The 21,696-nt window shown below is 55.2% G+C and overlaps 2 protein-coding genes and 1 long non-coding RNA gene across 15 annotated transcripts in view; 1 reads left to right on the top strand and 2 right to left on the bottom strand.

The window, feature by feature from the left end:
* Positions 1-11,305, bottom strand: part of MAST1 (microtubule associated serine/threonine kinase 1) — a 23,292-nt gene extending 11,987 nt beyond the window's left edge. For 2 of the 3 annotated variants that reach the window (XM_042928555.1, XM_042928556.1), the window contains exons 1-10: positions 11,206-11,305; positions 9,498-9,586; positions 8,952-9,027; positions 7,006-7,084; positions 4,989-5,149; positions 4,733-4,808; positions 4,349-4,558; positions 1,784-1,885; positions 1,560-1,692; positions 1,414-1,481 (exon numbers count right to left, since the gene is read on the bottom strand). In XM_042928555.1, the coding sequence (XP_042784489.1) occupies positions 1,414-1,481; positions 1,560-1,692; positions 1,784-1,885; positions 4,349-4,558; positions 4,733-4,808; positions 4,989-5,149; positions 7,006-7,084; positions 8,952-9,027; positions 9,498-9,586; positions 11,206-11,288 (1,077 nt within the window). In that variant the 5' untranslated portion in view covers positions 11,289-11,305. Of the gene's footprint in view, positions 1-1,413; positions 1,482-1,559; positions 1,693-1,783; positions 1,886-4,348; positions 4,559-4,732; positions 4,809-4,988; positions 5,150-7,005; positions 7,085-8,568; positions 8,629-8,951; positions 9,028-9,497; positions 9,587-11,205 lie in introns of those variants that run through there. The other variant, XM_042928557.1, reaches the window with a different exon arrangement.
* On the top strand, positions 8,772-21,696 carry RTBDN (retbindin). 11 transcript variants are annotated; one of them, XM_042928560.1, is made up of 11 exons: positions 8,772-8,862; positions 9,193-9,269; positions 13,096-13,230; positions 14,034-14,132; positions 16,647-16,863; positions 18,531-18,620; positions 19,076-19,250; positions 19,829-19,895; positions 19,992-20,102; positions 20,612-20,708; positions 21,248-21,696. In XM_042928560.1, exons 5-11 carry the CDS (start codon positions 16,849-16,851, stop codon positions 21,473-21,475), a joined length of 783 nt encoding a protein of 260 aa, XP_042784494.1. In that variant the 5' UTR covers positions 8,772-8,862; positions 9,193-9,269; positions 13,096-13,230; positions 14,034-14,132; positions 16,647-16,848; the 3' UTR covers positions 21,476-21,696. The 11 variants fall into 11 exon arrangements, with proteins under 11 accessions (XP_042784494.1, XP_042784496.1, XP_042784500.1 ...); XM_042928562.1 differs by lacking the exon at positions 9,193-9,269 and having other exon boundaries at positions 8,801-8,862; XM_042928559.1 differs by lacking the exon at positions 8,772-8,862 and having other exon boundaries at positions 8,999-9,269.
* LOC122214017 lies at positions 19,903-21,360 on the bottom strand. Its single transcript, XR_006199719.1, has 3 exons — positions 21,269-21,360; positions 20,538-20,620; positions 19,903-20,099 (listed from the first exon to the last, which is right to left on the bottom strand). It is a non-coding gene; the product is annotated as an uncharacterized LOC122214017 (long non-coding RNA).

Raw genomic sequence — 21,696 nt, 5'->3', positions numbered from 1 at the left:
GGGGGGGGGGGGGGCGGGCGGTGGGGGCACCATGCATGACTGGGGGGCCAAGTGCCCCATATCCTAGGGGCAAGCGCCCCCACTTAGTGCCAGCTGGCTCCACCACGGTGTTATCAGAACTTCCAATTTTTCAAAAGAAGGCCCAAACCCAGATTGTGAGTCAAGATCTTCTCATCTCTAGATTTTGCTGCAATTTGAAAACAAACAAACAAACAAACAAAGAAACAAACAAACAAAGCACTGCAGAGTTCAGAGAAAGCACATGTGCGGCCACCAGAGCTGGCAGTCTCACAGAAGGAACATCTGTCAAAGCGTGGCTGGCTTAGAGGTGGGACCACGGCAGTTTTCACTATGTTAAGTGGCTAATGCAGAGACGTCCAACCGACCCAAAACCCCACGCGGGGTTCCTCACAATCCACATGACCAGCAATTCTGCTCCTGGCTGTGCACCCAAAAGGACCCAAACGGTTATACACACATGTCCGTGGCAGCACTTTCACTTTCAGGCAGCAGCCAAAAGAGGGAACAACCCCAACGTCCATCAAGAGACAAAGGATAAACAAATGCAGAAGACCCATCCAATGGAATACGATTCAGCCATAAAAAGGAACCAAGCGCTGATTCATGTCAGGACATGGATAAACCTTGAAAACATTACGCCGGGCACAAACAAAAGGCCACAGAGTGAAAGTAAACCTATATGGAATATCCAGAAATATATATGAAATACACATTGAGGCCAACTATGAAATTTACACGAAATATCCAGAATGGGCAAATCTGTAGTGTCCCAATTCAGAGGTTGCCAGGAGGGTCGGGGGGAGGGGTGGGCAGGAAGAGTGGGAAGTAACTGCTAGAAGTGAGGGTTAGGGTTATACCTTATTGTGAATATACTAAAATCCACTGAATTGTTCATTTTAAAATGAATGCTTAAGGGGCGCCTGGGTGGCTCAGTCGGTTAAGCATCCGACTTCAGCTCGGGTCATGATCTCGCGATCCGTGAGTTCAAGCCCGGCGTCAGGCTCTGGGCTGATGGCTCAGAGCCTGGAGCCTGCTTCCGATTCTGTGTCTCCCTCTCTCTCTGCCCCTCCCCCATTCATGCTCTGTCTCTGTCTCAAAAATAAATAAACGTTAAAAAAAATTAAAAAAAATAAATAAATAAAATAAAATGAATGCTTAAAATGGTACGTTTTAAGTACCATGGGTACGTGGTTGGATTATGTGTATTTTACCATGAAAAGAGAAAAGGCCCACGGAGGAATGGCGATGGTTAACCCAGTTCACAGATGGGGAAACTGAGGCTCGGACCAGGGACCAAGAGATCCACCCAGCCTGAGGACACAGGGCCAGGAGGTGAGCCCTGGCCTGTCCTGCTGAAACCAGAGTGCTGACCGCTGGCCCTCTTGGCCTTACCTCAGAGAGGTCGTCCTGCTCCGGTGTATTGGAACCACCGCTGTCCTGTTCCTCCAGGTGTACCACGTCTAGGAAGGGGCTGAGTGTGAGCGGAGGCTGGGGTCCGGGTGGGTTCACCCCAGCCCCCTGCACCCACCAGCCAGCACCTGGAAAGGGGTCACGGGTGAGGCCCAGCTGGCGGATGATGTAGCGGGGGATGTCAGTCTTGACAAGGTGGCCTTCCTTGGCGTGGCCCTCCGCCGCCTCCAGCAAATGGTAGAACTCCTCGGGGTTGAATTCCTGGGGCAGGGCAGCAGCAGGCTCAGGGTGGGCTCCAACCCTCCCCCAACCCCTACCCGCTCCCCCCCCCCACCACGTCCAGTCCCCTCACCAGGCACTCCAGCAGCCTCGCGGGGCGCGAGATGATGATGAGGAGCTTCTTGACCAGCTGGGTGACGAAGGCAACCTCCATGCTCTCTGAGCGTTCATAGGCCTGGGGCGGCGGGCACAGTGGGGGTAGCTTTCACGGGTGCCCCGGCTTCGGCCAGGCCCCTCTCCCCACCCCACTGGGTACACACTGTTGCTGTTGTCCCATTTTACAGGTGAGAAAACTGAGGCTCAGGCCACACGGTAAAAAGAATGACAATGATGGTAGGCAATGTTGTCCTAAAACCTTCTCTCATTCATCTTCAAAACAGCCTATGCTCCAGGCCAAGTTAGAATCCCTCCACCCCGGGCATGCTTTCCCCTCCGGTCCCTGTGTGGCTACCTGATCCGCGTCTAAAGTCGCACCCCACCTCCTGGCTGTGCCCTCAATCCTCATTAATGACCGTACTCTGCTTTTCCTGTTTTCTATCCCATGAATCCCCTTCTACCAGGCCACATGTCAATTTCTCTATTGTGTCTATCAAGGCCAAGACTAGGGTGAGGCAATGAGGCACCTCACCCTGAAGCCAAAAATCTCAGTCTTCAAGGTAACTAAGATTTTAATGCAGGATGTGAAAAAAGCATGCAAAAAAAAAAAAAAAATCCATGATAAGCAAAATAACAAAATTTAAGGGAGGATAGGATCTGTTAGGGTTGTCCTGAGCCACACTGGAGCTTGAAGCAAAAGGGAGGAAGTGTGTGGGAATCTGTACATGTTTTCTCAGTGATTAACAGCTTTAATAAAAATATTGTTGGGGCGCCTGGGTGGCTCAGTCGGTTAAGCGTCCGACTTCGGCTCAGGTCATGATCTCGCGGTCCGCGAGTTCGAGCCCCGCGTCGGGCTCTGTGCTGACAGCTCAGAGCCTGGAGCCTGTTTCGGATTCTGTGTCTCCCTCTCTCTCTGACCCTCCCCCATTCATGCTCTGTCTCTCTCTGTCTCAAAAATAAATAAAACGTTAAAAAAAATTTTAAAAAATATTGTTGATGATTAAAACCAGAAAAGTAAAATTCTAACAAATTCTGGTTTGATTATAAATAAAATACTCGAAATAATGTTAAGTTTTAATATACCCACTTTTCAATTTTTCCAATAATTACTTTAATATCCTGAGGGGGGAGAGATTAAATACTTGTCTCATCCCAGTCCCAGCCCTGATGCTTTTTATTTATCTTCTGACTCTCCTTAATAGAATGTCAGCTTCCTGAGGGCAGGGACTTTTGTTTGTTTTATTTCCAGGGAATTCTCCAGCTTCTAGGCCAGTGGGAGGCCTGGAACAGGTGCTTAATAAATATTTGTGGAATTAATGAATGAGCAAATTCCCTTTTTATAGCAGAAAGACCGAGGCACAGAGAGGTTAAGTGACTTGGCAAAGGCTCCACAGTAAGTGATGAGCTGGATGTGAATCTGGGCCGTTTGGTCTGTGCTCTCAATTCCTACGAATCTAGTGGCAGAATCCAGACTCAAACCAGATCTGATGATGAATCCCATAAGTCAACATAGTGCCCTTTAGGTCGGAGTGGGCGCCTAGAGCCCAAAGCCCCGTATTCTGGTCTTTGTGCCCTTATCCAACGTCATTGCCTGAAGACAGTACAGTCACTTGGCTTCTGTGCTCCCAGAATTTCCCAGATTGCCTTCTCACCTCAGGGCCTTTGCATGTGCTGTTCACCCTGCTCGGCACACATTCCCCCCAGCACTTCTCATAACTGTCACTTCCTCATTATTCTTGTCCCAACTTCAATGTCACCTCCTCTGGGGAGGCCTTCTGGACCTAACAAGGGAGTCCTTGACACTCCATCTGATTGCCCTGTTCCATTTGCTTCATAGCCCTTAGCATCAGGTGAAATCACCAAATACCTTGATCTGTTTCCATGTTTCCTATCCACCTTCCACATTAGAATATCAGCCCCAAGAGGGCAGGGATATTTCTCTAGTTTGTTCACTGTTGGGTTCCCACTGCCCCAGCACACAGTAGTTGCTTAATAAATGCTACCCACTGTCATTGAGTTAAGTGGGGGTATCATCTTGTTTACTTTCATTCATTCATCCATGGAACCAAAATTTATTAATCACCTACTGTGTGCAGGACACCGTGCCAGGCATCAGGGCCGCAGCAATGAACAGACAACCTCATCATCCACCCGTGGGACTGACATTTGAGCAAGTGAGACAAGAAAGAAGATAAAGAAAAATACACAGGAGGACGGAAGGGGCTAAGTGCTAAGGAGAAAACTAAAGAGACAAGAGACGGTGGGTCGTGGGTTTGACATTTTAAATAAGGGGGTCTAGACGCCACCTGAGATGCTGATATTTGAGTAAAGACCTGAAGGAGGTGAGGGAGGTTAAGTCCCTGCCTCCCCCATCACTCCGGACGAGCACCACGTCCTTCCACTGGGGACCACGTCTTTCTCTCCCACCCCTGAAGTCCCACGGCGGCGCCCGGCACGTGGTAGGCGCCCTCTGAACGGAAGTGGGGTGAAAGAAGGCGTCGGGCCTGACCGAGCCAGCGCCCCCCGAAACACACACACTCACATCCTGCAGCAGCTTCTCCAGGTTCTCCTGCAACTCGTAGAAGTACACGGTGGTGATGAGGCCGTCGCGGGACTTGGTCAGGCAGTCCCGGGCCAGCTCGATGATCTGGTGGTGGATGAAGCTGAGCACGCCGTCGGCCAGCGGCAGCACGCTGTCAGGTTCGTAGGCACGGGCGAAGTCGCGCAGCTTCTCCTCCATCTGCGCGGTGGCCTGCGAGGGGGACAGAGGGCCGGGGTGCCGGCGCGGGGCTGCGCCCGGAGGCTGTGGCCGCCGGGAGCCTGCGCTGCGCTGCGCGCGCCGGCCACCAGGGGGCGCGCGGAGCTAAGGCGAGCGAGGGCTCCCGCCGCCCGGGCCTCCCCGCGGCCGCCCCCCGCCCCGCCTCACCTTCGGGAACCTCTCCTTGTAGACATGGTTCATCATCACGATCTCGTTGTCGTAGGAAGAGGGGGAGCGCCCGGGGCTGCGGGGAGAAAAGCGCATCCTGTGCAGCCCCCAGCCTCCGGAAGCAGCCAGGTGTTAGATCCCACCCCCGCTCCCCCGTAAAACTTCACCCGTCGTGCTGTCACCCGTTTAATCGCGCGGGCAGAGGTCTCACGGGACACGACCACCAACTTGGGGTGGAGGGAGGTTATCTACCCACCTGAGGCTCCGCGAGCGGGGCCGCACTGCAGGAGAGCGGCGGCCACCATCTTCGTCTGTGATGCTCTCGGTGCTGCCGAAGTGTTTGGAAAGGAAGTGGAGCTCATCCACGGTGGGCTGGTAGGGCAGCTGGTGCAGGCGCTCCTGGGAGGAGCAGGAAGACTGGGGGGAGGAGCGGGGCCGGGGTCAGAGCCACCGCAGTCCCCCCACAGCTCGCGACCCTGGGCTGGGACTCCTGGGGGCTGATGGGCCCCTGGGCAGGGTCGGGATCAGGACCTGGTTTATGATCCTTGGATCCCAGGGTCCAGGTTGGGACTCCTGGAGATAGACAGGGGGGACAGGGACAGACACGGATGCGAACTGTGACACACACAGATGTGGCCAGTGGGAGCCTGTTAAAGCCTGAATCAAGTCATATCCCTCCTCTGTTCAGAACCCGCCGTGGCTCCCACCTTACTCAGTATGGACCCTGAAGTCCTCCTCAAGACCCACAACGTCCTGCAAGATCTGATCCTGTCTCCCTGCCATCACCTCCGCCCACTCTCCCCAACAGTTACTCGGTCCAGCTGCACAGGCCTCCCGGATGGTCCTTGAACCAGCCAGGCACACTCCTGCCTCAGGGCCTTTGCATTGAGGGGCCTATGCTCCCTCTGTCAGGAGCATATCACTACAGATCACTCCTCCTTTACATCTTTGCTTAAATGTCACCCCTGTGGGTGACATTCACCCCTCTGAACACACATCCCTCACCCCCTATCCCTGCCTTGTTTCTTTTTGCTGTATTTATCTCCTGACTTACTATATCTTTATTATTAATTTCTATTGCTGCCTGCTCCTTGAGGGCAGAGACTTGGCTCTCCTTGGTCCCGAGTCAGGGTCTAGCACGCAGTCGGGCCAACACAGACCCGCAGATATCAGTGGAGAAACAAAGATCTCCACTTGATTCTGCAGGCAGAAGGGTCTTTTGAAACGTTTACGTCACTCACTCCCCATCCCACCAGTATCTATTAAAATAATTTTTTTCAATGCACATAACGTATGATCTACAGAACCACAATGTCAAATAGCTCAGGCTGAAATTTTAGTAAAATTTAATATAAAGCAAAAAAAAAAAAAAAAAGCCTTTGTATGGCTTCCCATCACATTTAGAATAAGATCCGCCGCCCTGCCCTGGCTAAGAAGCCCCAGCATGACCAGGGTCACTGCCTACCTCACCCTCGTTCCTCCACTTCCACCCCAAAGCTCCAGTCACTTGAGGTTATTTTCAACTTTCAAATGCAACAAGTTCTCTGTCGCCTTTGGGAGTCTGCGCATGCTGTTCCCTGGCCCTCTTCGTGAAACACCCCTCCTTTCCTTCCTCCACCTGCCAAACTCCTACGGATCCTTTGTCTTGGCTTCAATTCCACCTCTTCCAGGAAGCCTTCCTTGACCCTCCCCCCCCAGCTGAGTCAGGTGCTCCCTCCTGTTATCACCTTACCTGGTGCCACTCCCAAAACAGCTCCAACACCCTGTATTGTAAATATCTTCTTACCGGTCTGTCTCCCCTCATGAGGGCTGCATGAATCCTTGGATCCTGGCCCACCTTATAGAGCCCACCCACCATATGACAGCCAGTCGCATGATAAATGTCTGCTGAACATCATACCAATGGAGGGATGAGTGGACCAGAGACACAGGCAGAAAAGGGGGCAGGTGGAGGGAGACTTTGGGTATTGCGGTGGTTGAGCAAATGCACTCTGGGGGAAGAGTGTGCTGGCCCCGGCCAGCTGAGACCCTTGGCAAGTGGTTCGACCCGTGAGCCTTAATACCATTATCTGTAAAATAAGTCGGCGATAGGCAGGACCCCCAAGAAGATATGTTGAGGGTGGAGAACAGGGCTTTCAGGGGGACCTGTAACTTGCCAATAGATGGACGAGTGATACCTTGGAAAACTAGAGAAACCCAAAACCCTCATTAAGGCCAGCGCAACTGCTGGCCTGGGTGAGGGCTCCCGCCCACTCGCCCACCTGCCGACTCACCGAGACGGTGGAACTGGGTGTGTTGGTGCCATAGCCGGACGAAGGAAGTGAAGCCAGAGACCAACGGCGTCCGTCCGCCCTGGAACCCAGCCAAGACGCTCAGAGGCTGCTAGGCCCCACTGGTTCCCCCCCTCCCCGTCCTCAGGGTGTGAGGGAAGCCACTGGCCACCACTAGGGTAGGGGCTGGGGGTATATCTGTGCTCTACGAATCCGAAAGGCCCTCAGAGCCACAGAGGTAAGGAGGAAGTCTTCCAGCCGGGCACCAGGGACCAGGAGCAAAGATCAGGAATCCCCAAAGCTGCCCCCAAGATAAAGTGCTCAGACTGAGGCCACTTGAGCCTTCTCGGAGAAGAAGGGCCCCTCTTTTTCAAATACACACGCTGCCACATCCTCCCACACCTGCTCACTCACACACAGATACGGTCACTCCCACAGCCACACCCACTAGTGTTAGTGTGACTCGTGTGGTTGAGATCACACACTGACAATCATACACCTTCACGCGTGACTCCTCAACACGGACACACACACAACCCCTGACCCGTACACGGGCCCAAATCGCACGCTTCCCTACACGAACACACCATCACGCATGCAAACACACACGTACACACACACACACACACACGAACACGTACACGTAGAGATGGAGTACTCACACTCTGAAACAAAGACGCACACTCCCTCACACACGTTCTACTCTGCCACGTTCACACAGACACATTCGAGAACGCTCACGCACTCAGTCACACATTCAAACTCCCACGCAGCCACACATTCATTCACACTCCCACCAGATTGCACACTCACATGGAAACGTACTTGGAAGGGCATGCTCTCTCACGCATTCACACACATTTACAAATGCACAGGGATACCTTCACACACGCTCACACTTGCACGCCGATGCACGCCCCCGTGGGCATATGTGTGGGCAGGGCCGCCTCACACGACCACAGTCTCACAAGCCTACAATCACACATCCACATCAGCACAAAGATTGCATATCACAGGGACACACACTCCCAGGCATTAGCCTCCCTCCGGGGGGCGGGGCCCTCCTAGCCCACCCACCATGCAAGCGACCAGATCAGGTTCCAATCTTAGAGCCCTTTTCTGGCTCCCTAATGCCTTCAGCCGAATTCCGCAGCCAAGGGGATCTCTCCGCAGCCACCCCAGGGAGGCATCCTCTGTCCCCACAGTCCTGCGTGACACCAGTCTTTGCAGTGATCTGCGCTCTCTGGCCCGCCACCCCAACTCCACCCCGAGGACAAAGACTGTCATTCACCCCTTATGCTCAGCTCCCAGCTCGCACCACGTGTTCAGACAACGTTTTTAGAATGAATCAAGTTCAAAGAAAAAGAATCCCGCCCAAACATCCTGGTGACTCCCAGAAGTTTCTCCAAAACGCATCGGAGGAATCTCTCTGCCTCCCCCAATTTCGCCAAAGGCCCCAAGAAAATTCATTCGCGACATTCTAGAAACCCTCAAAGATCCCCGTAGGGAAACCTATGATTGCTCCTCTCGGGCCCTGGAGAAATAGCTCTAGGTGCCCTTTCTCACGTTGGAGACCAAAGTCCCTCAATGGGCATCTTGCAGTCTGCGCTTGCGCACTTCATCTCCGTTCCCTGTCCTGTTGCTATGGAAACGCCCGGCCTGGAGCTAGAGGCTGGGGAGACTGAGACCCTGGGCTCAGAGCGCACGCGCTTTCGCTCCGCGGCAAAGGAAGTCCCACTCCCCTTTTGATTCCGAACAGGCGGTTGGCCCCGCCTTCTCATAGGCCCCGCCCCTAAGGCCTGGCGCTTATTCCCGCTGGGACGCTGGGGCACTCTGCGGGTCCCTCAGGCCCCGTCTCAGGTGCAATTAGGAGGGGAACAGATGGGGGCCCAGACGGTGGTTGGGGAGGGTCCGGCCAGGGTTCTAGGGCCCTGGGGAGAGGGACTCACCTTCGGGAGGAGGCAAACGAGAAGTGGGCGGGGGTGTTGGGGGAGAAGTTGCGGGGGCTGTCCAGGGGACTGCTACCTGTAGCGGAAAGAGGGGGATCTTAAAGCTTGGTATGGGAGGCAATCCCACCAGGCCGCTCCATCCCCAAAGCGGGTTGCCAACAGCAGCCCTTCCCCTGTTTAGTCTCGTCCCACCCCCGTATGAGTGGGCCACGCCCCCTTAGCTGTAGCCCCGCCTCTCTAGACTGTTTTGGTTATGGAGTCAGCCCAGCCCCCCTTCAGGCCGATTCTGTCTACATCTGAGATGGCCCCGCCCTTCAGGTATGGTACCTCCCCTCAACCCCAGCCTCTTCACCGTCTTGCTCCGCCTGGGCCTCCGCCCACAAAGGCCCCTTCAGCCGATTGACCACTGCCACACAAGATGGCCCCGCCCTTTGCCCAATCTGGGTCCTCCTCTGTTCAGTCTCCGCCCAATCCTGCGGCACGGACACGCCCCTGCCCCGTAGCCACGCCTCCTCTAGTCCGGTCCGCACCCACCACCTGTCTCACCCAGGTGTCCAGGCAGTGGGGAGTGGGGTCGCGGCAGCGTGGGCGAAGTGCTGGTCAGGATGAGGCTTTTCCGGTTACTGGTGCGGCAGCTGCGGGGAAGGCGAGGCAAGGGGACCGGGCCGGGCCGCAGCCCAGTGAGTTTGTGAACCCAACCAGCCAGCCACCTTCCCATCTCAGATCCCCGCCTGTCTCCCATCTGTGTGTGCTTGGAGGTGGCCCCAGAGGATTGCTCAGAGGAGGAGGTGATGGAGGCCTAGGCAGGGCTGCGTATGGGAAGGGATGTGCGTGTGGCACGTGTGTGCAAAATTACCTGTGTGGATCATGTGAGGCCGTGACCATGGGAGGCACGGCGTCAGTCATGGAATGATAGGAGCGTATATTGTCTTTGGGGCTGTGCGTGACATCCTCTGTGTGTTTCCACGTGTGGCGCCCAGTGTGTGAGTTCAGCACTGGGTTGGGTTTACCTTATGTGATAGGACCTGTACCTTTTGTGTCTGTGTGAAACAGTGTGCCATGCCACTTGCCCATGACTAGATGTGCCATTGTGCGTTAGAGCGCGTGCGTGCATGATTTTTGCTACATGTGTCTATGTCTTTGTGAGGCATTCTAAGTCTGTGTGATACCCTGCCCTTGTGTATGTGTGTGACATTCCCCGTGTGTGTCCACGGGAGGCATCTACTGTGTGTGAGTTTCATACACTGTGAGCCTGCCACCATGTGTGACATTCCCTAGGTGAGTCTTCTCTATGATGCGGTATGATACTGTGTATCTCTCCGTCTCGGCGGGATTCCCTGTGTCATTTATTCTGGCATCTGTGTGACACCGCATGTGATAAGCTTAGGTGATATCATGTGCTGTGACATTCTTGGGTACATAGATGTCATTGCCATACATGTGTCTGTGTGCGTCCTGGATGCCATAATCGTGTGTGTGTATCGTCATGCATGTGACATCGTCCTAGATGTACACAACACTACCTGTGTTGGGCTGTTCATCTGTGTGTGACGCTGGGGGTGCCCCCCTGAGTCTGGGTGGGCATGACTCTGACCCACGGCCACTGTATGCGTGATGGCTCCAGGGTGTATCTGGGCCACTAGGGCTGTAATGTGTGCATGTGTGTGACATCATGTCCTACGTGACGCTCTGTGTCACTATTTTCCGGCTGAGGCTGTGTTCTTGGTGGGGGGGTAGTTTGTGCTATGATAAAGCCCCCCCCCTTTCCTTCTGCCCCTCGGGATCCCAGATTGTGAAGAGGGAGCCCCCAGCCCCTCCATTCCCCTCACCCCCTGCCACAGTGACTGAGCACATTAGCGAGGCCAAGAACACGCGGCATGGGGGCGGGGGGAGGCCAGGCTGCGGCTATTGTTCCGAGGGTGCCAAGTCCCCCACCCTCCCCTTCTTCCCCTACCCCCACTGGGTTGCCGGAGCCCGCAGCGCCAGCAGACAAAGGCGCCGCAACACCCCCCCCCACCAACAACAACCGGCGCAGCCTCCTCCCCCCTGCAGCGGTCCTCGCCGGCGCACAGTGCCCCCAATCTCGGCCCACACTGTCCCCCAATTCAGCCCCATCCCCTGCAGAAGGCGCCGCACGGGCACCTCTGGCGCAGCTGGACGGGGTGCAGCATCCCGGGCCCCGCCCTGCGGCAGCGGCCGGAGGGGCGGCTTTAGTGGGGAGGGCCGGGTCAGGGTCTGAGGGATGGGGTTCTACCTCTTGGTGCGACGGAACATACTGCCGCCAGGGAAGGAGGGCATCGAGAAATTGGAAAGCGCTGTCCAGAGGGAGTCAGACATGACCCGGCGGCGGCGACATGGTGGCAGGTGCGGCAGTGGCGGCGGCGGCGCGGGGAGCGAGCGCGCGGGGCGGAGGCTGGAGCCGCAGCGGGCAGGGGAGGGCGGGGGAAGGGAGGGCCGTGCCGCTGCCGCCCGCCAGGAGGGGGCGCTGCTGCTCACCAGCGCTCCAGGCCCCGCCCGCGCGCGCGCGCCTGGCTCCCCCACCCGGACTCGAAAAGGGGCGGCCGGCCCTGCGCATCTCTCCCCAAGGCTCACCTGCTGCTTTTCCGGGGCAGAGGCAAATCCTTCTAGAAGGCAAGGGGGCAAAAGGATAGAGGTCAGAGTGGACCAGCAGCTGCTGTCTGCAAGCCCGGTCACCCCCGGGAGCGGCAAAAGTTGGGTGGGACAAGCTACTCATCAGCATCCTCACCCACACCTACGTTATGCACGGAGGGCGGGGCTCTTCGGGGGAGAGGGTACCAGAGTGATTTCTCTCCCGACCCCAGACACCAGCAGAGCCCAATATAGGACTCCTGAGTTGGCACCTCCATGTGTGTGTGTGCAAATCAAACGGGAGCCTATGTGGAAAATATTTCTTGAGCACCTGCTGTATGCCAGGCCCTGTGCTAGGCACTGGGGACACAGCAGCAAATGAGGAAAAACCTCCTGCCCTTTTGGGACTAGCATATAAAGAAGGGAAGCAGACAATAAACAAATTAACACAGAAGTAAACACGATAATTTTAAACAGTAATAAGTGTCATTAATAAAATTAAGGTGATATGATGCAAAATGGCCAGGAGGAGGACACAATAGTCAGAGAGGGCTGCTCTGGGGAAGTGACTTTTAAGATAGTTATTGAAAAAATAAGAGCCAGCCATGGAAGAATCTATGGAGAGAGCATTCCAGGTAGAAGGAACTGCCAAGGCCCAGAGACAGGAATGAACTTGGTATGTTCAAGCATGAAAGTTGAATGAATGAATGACTCCACACCCCAAGGGTTCTACCCCACTCCCAGACAGATTCAGTGTTGGGGGTGGGATAGTTAGGGTCGCTCAAAACTGAAATTTGCAATGGGAACCAGACAATGGCCAAGTGGTCTTTTCTGATAATGGTAATGATAACAATTGCTAACTATTAACTTTATGTGTCCAGACCAGAAGAAGGTTGTGTTCTGTTTGTCAAGCACTCGGGAAGCCACTATAGGGATTAAAAGTTATGGAAGTCTGTGCCCTCTTCCCAGGAAACCATCGGGCAGAAGGAGTGCCACCTTCCAGCCAGTTCAGTGTCCACAGGCCAAAGTGAATAAAGGAGGCTGGGTAGGGCTGCAGATGGAAGATTCTGGTGAGAGTTTCAAAAGCCTTTTGGTATGGACTCTAACCAGGGGAAAATGAGTTATGTTCTAGATCCTTTCTAGGAATTCTGAAAGCAGAAAGCCCTGGGTTCAAAGCTCAGATTTGCCTCTTATAACCTTGGTAAATGACCTTCCAACACTCCAATGACCTTATAACCTTGGCAAATGACCTTCCAAAGAAGGTCCAGCAGACCTGCCAACAGATGACTCTGTGAGATGATTCAGGTGCCTGGCACCTTAGCATGAGGCCTAGCACATAGTAAGCACTCAATAAATATTAGGTCATAGGAGCAGGAGTTATTATGAATGGACATGCTGCTTGACAGAGGATGGGCCAAAGGTACCTCCCACTCCCATGGACAGAGGACAGACATATGGTTGGGGTCAAAGAGAACACTGTCCAGATCTCCAGCCATGCTCCCCTGAGCCACGGGTGACCAGAAATCCATTCCAGGTTTTCCCTCTGTTTTTGCAGGATAAGTTTGAATGAGGAGCAGCTGGGACCAGCCGGCTGGGTGGGACGACCGCAATGGCCCAAGCGAAATCTAGACCTGGATTTTTCGGCCACGGAGGCCAGGATTCCAGATCCGGGTACACTCGGCCTTCGAGGGTGAGCCCCTGGGGACCTTGAAACACCTCCCAAGTAGTCCTCGAACCTAGCCCCATTTGCTAGCGCTCCTAAATATTCTAGAATAGAAGTAAAGGGCAAACTGGAGAGGTAGGGGATTTGGATCCTTGCGTCAGAGTAAACAGACGCCACCTCCATCACTAGCTGCAGAGACGCTCTGCCAAGCAGATTCTGCTTCTCCCAGTGGTTGATGGACGGCGCTGGGGATGGGCTTTCGAACTCAGGATGCTGTTCGTATATACGATCCCAGCTGCACACAATTGGAGGCCCTCGGGAGCTCCGCAGTTGTGGGACAGCTCCTAGGGGGTTGCATCAGTGGGTGGGGGTGTATCCAAGGCAGCGAAGTGGTTAATCCCGCCGGAAAGGAAGAGGTAGGGACAGGACTCCGGCGGGATGGCACAGACTAGGGGTTGCCTCAGGAAGGAACGGTGGGTGAGTGGGAGGATCCCAGGCTGGGGGCGGGGTCTTGAGCGTTGGAAGGCCCGCGTGGCGATGAGCCAATGGGAGTCGGCGCTGGCCCGGAGGGCGGGAACACACCGTCTTGTAGGCTCCGCCCCTTACCGCCCTTTTCCTGGGGACCCGACGGCGCGGACCCAGTCTGGCTGCTTCAGCACCTGCTCTGGCTTTGCCGCTCCTTCCTCCCTTTTCCCACAACCCCTTTTCCCACCCCAGCACTAAAACGGGTGGGAATCCAGGGAAGTTCTCAAGAGCCCAAGGCTCTTAGATGGAGCCATTTGGGCTCTGTTCGAAAGCAAATTAGCTTTCCAACCCAGTTCTGTCTCCAGCATCCTCCAGACACCTGGGAAGTCCCTCCTATCATCTAACTCCGACTTTTCCTGCTGCAGTGACGGATCAGCTTATCTTGGTCTCCAACCTCAGGGATGGTAGGTTAGAGGAGTCCAGAAGTAGACCCTGGATGAGGGTTTGAATCCTCCCCTTTTTTGTCCAAGCTCCAGGCTAGGAAGTAGCCTGAGTCTGGAGCCACCTAGGCTTTATCTAAACTCCTCCAGATTATGTAGCGTGGGTCTGGGCTCCAAGGAGGATCAGAAGGACCAGACCCCAGGCAGGCCTTGAGATGAAGCTTTGATCAGTTTCCTCGCTGGGGTCAGTTTAGGGACAACATCGAACCCTCGTATTAACCCTTAGAAACGCAGTAAGAAGATAGTAGAAAAGAACTCTTCTCAGCTTCAGAATCCCTACCCATCTTGAAGGTGGGAGTTCCTGACGCCTGGATTTCCCCACACTCCACCATCCTCAGTGTCCCACTCTGTGCAGTGGACTCACTCCCGCGCCTGCGCAGCCTGGAGACCAGTATCTTCTAAGGCTGCAAGGAGCTAAAAATCGCTCCCGCCCACCCACAAGCTGGGCTGGACTTGAGGATCTCGCGGGGGGGGGGGGGTAGTGAAGGGAGGAGGAATGAAGAGTGAGGAGGAAGGCTGTCTAGGGTGTCTGTCCAATTAGGGCAGTAGGAAGAATCCTGGTGGCTGGGCAGATGCATGGAGGTCGCAGGGGTTCCCCATGCCTCAGAAAGGGGTTCCTGGGGTGCTGAGGGGCGAGGCTGCAGTATAAACATGTTTACTGCCTCTGCGGCGCCGGTTGCCCCGAGGGGAGCGAGCCCTGGGGCACTAACTTTGCTTTGCGCCCCCTCACCCCCAGATTGGCGTTGAGCCAGGGCGATGACTTCGGTCCCAGCCCCCTCCCCCTCTGGCGGGCCAGGTGCCCCTCAGGCTATCCTCGAGGGGGAGCGCTAGGCTGCACCCCCTCCGTCAGCTCCCTGGAGCCCCGGGCGGCGCCTGAGGGGCGGGGTCGCCAGCGCGGCGGGACGCGCGGCTACCGAGTTCCCCTCTGGTAGCGTCCCGAGGCCGTGGGAGGGGGCTCCCTGGCCGGCCCGGGCGCAAGTTCTCCCGCCCCCTGCCGGGCCCCGCCTCGGGGCTCCGACCCCTTCACCGCCACCCGGGACCGGGGCTGCCGCGTACCTGCAGCCTCCGGCGGCGAATCAGGCCCGAATCGTCCATGGCGGCGGCGGCTTCGGCCCCGGGGAGGGAGGAGGGAGGTGGCGGTAGCGGCGGCGGCGGGAGGAGGGAAGAGGGAGGGAGTGAGAAGCCGCGGGGACCGCGGCGGCGGCGGCGGCGGCGGCGGGTGGGGGGGGGGGGTGGCGGGGGCGGAGCAAAGTGGGGCGGACCCGGCGCCGTCACTGCGTCTGGGCGCCCGAGCCCGGCCTCGGCCAAGGCTGCCCGCGCTAGGGGGGGCGGGGGGGGAGGGTAGGGGCGGGAGGGGGTAAGCTAGGGAGAAGCTTCCATATGCCCCCAAGGGAGCCAAGCTACGAAGAGACACCTATGAGGAGAGACACTCCAGGAGAGAAACATGCCCATGGAGAGACTTTCAACCCAAGAAACACCCAAGGGAGACAGACATTCTCACTAAGATATATTCCTTATGCGGAACCCTCCCCCCTCCTCGCAGCGACCCCCTCAGGGAGACACATTCCCATGGATTGATAGTCTCCACGGGGACGCCCTCTCCAATCAGGAACTCTCCCCTCACCCTGAAAATCATTCCTAAGACAGATGGTCTCTGAGAGGTGACGCTGCCTCTCAGAAGCCCCCTGCTGCCCCCAAGAAGAGACATTTCCGCAGAGAAAAATCCCCACGGGTGAACGTGGGGAGCCTAGTGAAGACACCCCCAACGAAAGACCTCCTAAAAGCCATATTCTTTGTGGGAAATTGCCCCCACCCACGAGACCTCCATATCCCGAGAAGGTACATTCTTACAGAGTGACATTTACATTGAGGACACCCATCCTCGCGGGAGATGCTCCCAAAGAAAAACATTTTGCATGCCTATAAGCCCCCCTTCCCAACCAGAGCCTCTTTAGGGAGTCCTGCAGCCCCTCTAACGACCCCCTCCCTCACCGTCAGGATTAAGTAGCCAGGCCAGGCTGCGCTATATTTATAGGGGCGATTAGCTGGTAGTTGGGGAGGGGGGCAGCTGAAGCGATTTTCACACACACACACACACACACACACACCCGCAGTGTTCCTACACCCGCATAGTTCCAAGCCGACTATGCTTCCCAGAGTTGGTGCGGAAAGCGTCGGTGACCTCCCCACTCCAAGTCTAGGCTTTGGGGGGGGGGGGGGGTAGGGTGGGAAAGGGGCTTCCCAAGGGTCCTGGCCCATAATTGGCCAGGAAGGCCCTGGAGGGCGCGGTCACTGAAGGAAGCGACCCCTGCCGGCCAATGAGGGGGAAGGCAAGGCAAGGTCTAGGTCCAGGTGTTCCCCAGACGCTTGTTTCCTCATCTCTGTGCCTTTGCCCGAGTTATTTCAACGTTTTTCTGTTTGTCGGCATGTTTGTTTGCCATGTCGCTGAGTCTGTTTCTCAAAACTTCTCTGTCAAAGGCCCAGACTCCGCTTTTGTCACCCCTTCTAAAGCTGGCTTCGTGGGAGCTCTCCGTGGTGCTGATCTCATGCGCTCCTGTCCACGGTGCTGAATTCCGAGGGCAGCGTTGGGGGCTGAGGTCAGGGGAGAGAAAGGATTGGCGAAAGGCATAGCCCAAAGCCTGGACATATCTGACACACGAGCACCCTGGCCTACCCAAAAATGGACAAGAGGAAGGTGAGATCCACTATATCTTGATTTCTGAAGCCTATAGGACATTAGTGGGTGCCCATTAGGGGCCAGGAGACAGCACCTCCTAAATGGCTCATTTACTCAACACGTACTGAGCACGCACTATGTGCACAGTAGTGTTTTGAGATCTGAGCGTCCCATAGTGAAAGAGACAGACAAAAACTCTGCATTAGCCTGATAAGACAGGGAGATTTGTGGTAGTGGTCACTGCTCACAAAAACACATGTGCACACTACAAGCACAGGCACACACACCCGCTACACATATATACACGAACACGAACATACCAACACATGCTCAGGAAACAGACTCACATACACATAGTTACACACTCTGCAAATATGTACTTGTCAAAAATACACACACATACAAACATATTATCTGCAAACACAGACTCACACACAAATACATACACATTGCAAATATCCACTTAGCAAACACAGACACACTGAATCCTTTACCAACACACTAACACAGAATGCAAACACAAAATCAGCAAATAGAGACACACACAAACACATATACACATCAACTCACACTCTGCAAAGACACACGTATGCAAACACAGTAGTGTTAGAAAACACAGATATACACACACGCAGCGAATACAGACATACAGACAACATGTACAAACACTCAACAAACACAAGCACACACACATCATACCAAAACCAATCTCAGCTCAGCTACACACAAACTCTCCTCCAGCACACAGACACAGTATCCTTCCGACACAACACATGAACACACACACATACTCACATACCCACTGCAGGACTGCTCCTCTCACCGACTCTCCCACTATAATGTCAGCTCTGTGAGGCTGAGATATTCATTTCTTGGTCACTACTTCATCCCCAGAACCTGGCACACAACAGCTGCTCAACAAACATTTGTTGAATGGATGGGTGAATTGAGGGAATGTTTGTAAGAAACTTGCATTCACAGAAACTGCAGAGAAACACACACATACATTTCAGATGCAGACACATACTCTCTCCACACATATAAACACCCTTTTGTGTTCACTAATGGTCAACATTCATGGCCAAAAACCTTTATCCACTGACTTATCCACAACATTGTCACAGGACAGCCATCCTAATCCTGCTTCCCCGTCCTTCACATTTATTATATCTGACTCAATTGGACACACTTGGCTTGAGATACATACAGGCCTCCTTAGCCAGATTTTGCACACACACACACACACACACACACACACACACACACAAAACCACTCAACCAAGAGTCACACATACCATAACCTCACCCAACAAACACACATGCTTTACACACACACAGCCATACAAACACACTCTCATCCAACACATATACACACAGATTGAGTTTAAGCCACAATCTCAACATAATGCTCAGTGCAAGGATATATACACAGCAGTCCCAGGGCCACCGGCCTTTGGTCAGCTGGGGCAGGGGGTGGGGCCATGGGAAACTCCTCCTCTGCGTCAGACCACACCCCCTCTGGCTGTCACTCTTTCTTGCACTTGACCCTGAGGTGTCTCAGCAGCGCCCTAGACCTCAGTTCACTTAACAGGTGAGGGGTAGCCCAAGAGGGCAGGGGAGGGGAGGGAATTGTCTTGTCCCTACAGACCCTCAGCTTCCCCTACCCTGGGGCTTTTGGATTCCAGCAGCAAAACTCGAGTCCTGCCACAGCCAAGCTTGGCTCCAAAGGGCCAGCCATAGTGGAAGCCCCTAAGCCGATTGTGGGCCGAGAGAAGGTGACCATGAAAGGGGCCAGCAGGGATCAAGAGGGAGGGAGGAGACTGGGCAAAAGAACAGGAGGAACCGCTGGACAGAGGAGGGAGATTGAAAGAGCTGGGGTGTCCCTTTAGTTCTGAAGACAGCGGGAGTCACCTGAGGGTTGACAGGGTGGGAGATCCTGCTGGGTGTGAGGGGGAGGGGAACTGTGGTCAAACCAGAGGGTGGGACGCATTGGGCCTAAAGGGATGGAGGGGACATGAGTCTGGTGGGGGAGAAGGGGCTCCTGGGTCAGAGGCATGACTTGGTGGCCCCCTGGGATTTGGAGGTCCTTGGTCATTGCCTCCTCATCAACTGCTCATTCTCTGTTCTGCCTTGCACTGTCTCCTGAGTAGGCATCAGGAGAGTGCCACCCTGAGCTTCCAGAAAGGGACAACCAAACCTTACCCTATACCCCAGCTTACTCTTATCTCAGGTGGACATGGCCTGCAGGGGCCACACTCGACCCAGGGGCCTGCCCTGGGCCCTAAGACTGACCCTGGTGTGGATCCTGCTGGGGTTCTGTGGAGGGAGCCGCCCACTCCCAGCTCTGTCCCGGAGACACCATAGGCTGGCGACCGATTTCGGCACAGTCCAGCTGCACCTTGCGGGTGAGCACTCCAGACCCTCCCTAACTTCCAACGCCCAGGAAATCCCACATCACCACAGCAATACCAGACTTTCCTTCTGAGAGGGGCTTAGGATGAAGCACGGGCTGGGGGAGGTGGGCAGTCGGGGCTAGTGCCGAAGAATAGTAGTTAAAGTGCACTGATTCTGGAATCAGACTGCCTGGGTTCAAATCCCAGCTCTCCCACCTCATAATTGTGTGACTCTGAGCAAGTCACTTAATCTCTCTGGGCTTCATGTAGACCATGAAAAAGGGAGAGAAATAATAGACCTACGTCATAGTGTTGTGAAGGTGTGTATGTAAGCATATGAAAACGTGTACCACTATCAGGGACATAATGAACGATAAGCTGATTATAATAAGCCATCATTTTTATTATTACTAGAAATTGCATTTGGATCCCAAGAGAAGTGTCTTTATTTTTTATGTTTGAGGGGCCCTGACATAACTGGGGTCTCCCCTGTTCAAGGGGCCCCCAGGCCTTAGTTCCCCAATCCTACCTGAGGATCTAAGACCCCACCTCACAGGAGTACCCTTCTCCATGGTCCTGTTGTCCCTCAGAGATGGACACGCCAGAGGCATCGGACCCTGGGGCGGTCCCAGAACGCTGTGGGGAGCCGAGCCCTGGGTGAGTACAGTACCCGCCAGCGTTTCGTTGTGTGTTTTGCTTCAGTTGGCCCTGCCACATCCTGACCCAAACGAGCCTGTCTTTCCCGATGTTCAGGTGCGAATCCTTCCTGGGACATCTCCAAGCTGCCCTCCAGAGTCGCTTCCGCCTGTTGTTATTGGGGATACGCCAGGCGCAGCCGCTCTGTTCTGAGCTCTGCGATGTCTGGTAGGGGAGGTGGGGCACGAGGGGCGTGTCCTATGGTTTGGGCGGGACCAAAGGAGGGATCTGCAGCTTGTGTTTGAAGGGGTGTGGCCTGCCTCCAATAAGGCCAAGGTCTAAAAACGAGTTTAGAGGCCAGGTAAAAAGGGACGGGGCCTGTAGAGGACCCGGCTTTTAAGATTGGCAGGACGGAGGCGTGGCCTTCCACGGACCTGGGGTTTTTTAAGGGGCGGGACCTCTTGCTAGAAAAGAGAGCTGAAAACATTGGGGAATGTAAGAGGCTGGCCTGAAATAGATGGTATGAAGTCTGCAGGGATGAGGTCAATTGTGACAGAGCCCCGGGTATGTGTGGAGAATATAGGGTAGGGTGAAATCTGGAGGACAGCGTCTGTTGGGACGTGGTCCTAAGAGGCGGGGCCTGGGTCTGGGGGCGGGACATACACTGAGTGAAGCCTTGGAGGGCAGGATCCCAACAGAACGCGACTGCCCACCTTCTCTCCACACACCATCCGTAGGTTTGCCACCTGCGAAAGTGATATTACCTGCGGCCCAACTTGGCTTCCATTCCCAGAAAAGAGGGGCTGTGAGCCTGGCTGCGCTACCTATGAGCAGGTGAGCTTGAGACAGAGAGTGCGGGTAAGAGACTGGGACCTCCCCTTACTATGTCCTGTCTTAACCCGCCTAGGGCCCGGAGTCCGGACTGGCACTCCCAAGGCTCCTGTTCCCACTCTTCCCCCTTCCGCAGCACAATCTCCATAGTGGGATATGTCCGTATGCTCCCTAGGGCCCATTGAGTCTAGATTTGGCCTCCCCAAGGGACCGTCTCTGCTCTAGGCCCATCCACAGTTCCCCCTGGAAGACTCAGAAGCCCGAACTACCTTCTCTAAAGCCCCAATCTTAATTTGACCCTCCCCCACTCCAGCCCTGGGGCCCAGGAAGGATAACTCGCCCTCCCCTGTACTCCGCTCCTGCCATGGCCCTGCTCCCACACTCCCGGGAGGACCCAAAGCGGGTAACTGCCCGCACCTAGGCCGCGCCTCTGCCCTGGCCCCTACTTGCAAAGAAACTCGGGGACTCTAGGTTTCCAAGGCCACGCCCCTGAATTGCCTGGACTCCGCCCACTCGGGCCCTAACCCCACCCCTTTTCCCAGACCTTTGCCGATGGGGCAGACCTTTGCCGCTCAGTCCTGGGCTACGTGCTGCCGGTAGCAGCTCCTGGCGCGGATCACTGCCTCAACATTTCCATCTCGGTACTGCCGGGTCGCAGACACGAACGGAGGGCCCGGGAAATCAGTTTCCCGCGGTCCCGCCGCTCCCGCACCTGGATCCTGGATGCTGCGGGCAGCGGGAGTGGTAGTGGAAGCGGCAGCGGCCCCTAGGGGGCGCTGGGCCTTGGATGGAAGATGCGTCCCTTCCCCCCACCCGGCCCAAGACACCCAGAGCGCCACCCCTCTCCCTCTCTGCTTTCTAGTTTCCAGAGTCCTGTCCTTCCTTCTGGAGTCCCAGAGACTAGCCCTTCTCCAGGTTATTAGAGAAATAGCCCAACTCTAGCTCATTTTCCCCTCTTCCCCCACTGAATAAAGTCGCCAGCTCGAAAGCA

Source organism: Panthera leo, chromosome A2 (assembly GCF_018350215.1).
Source record: "Panthera leo isolate Ple1 chromosome A2, P.leo_Ple1_pat1.1, whole genome shotgun sequence".
Taxonomy (NCBI): Eukaryota; Metazoa; Chordata; class Mammalia; order Carnivora; family Felidae; genus Panthera; species Panthera leo.
The sequence above is the reverse complement of the archived record's forward strand: the minus strand, read 5'-3'. Positions and strand labels throughout refer to the sequence as shown.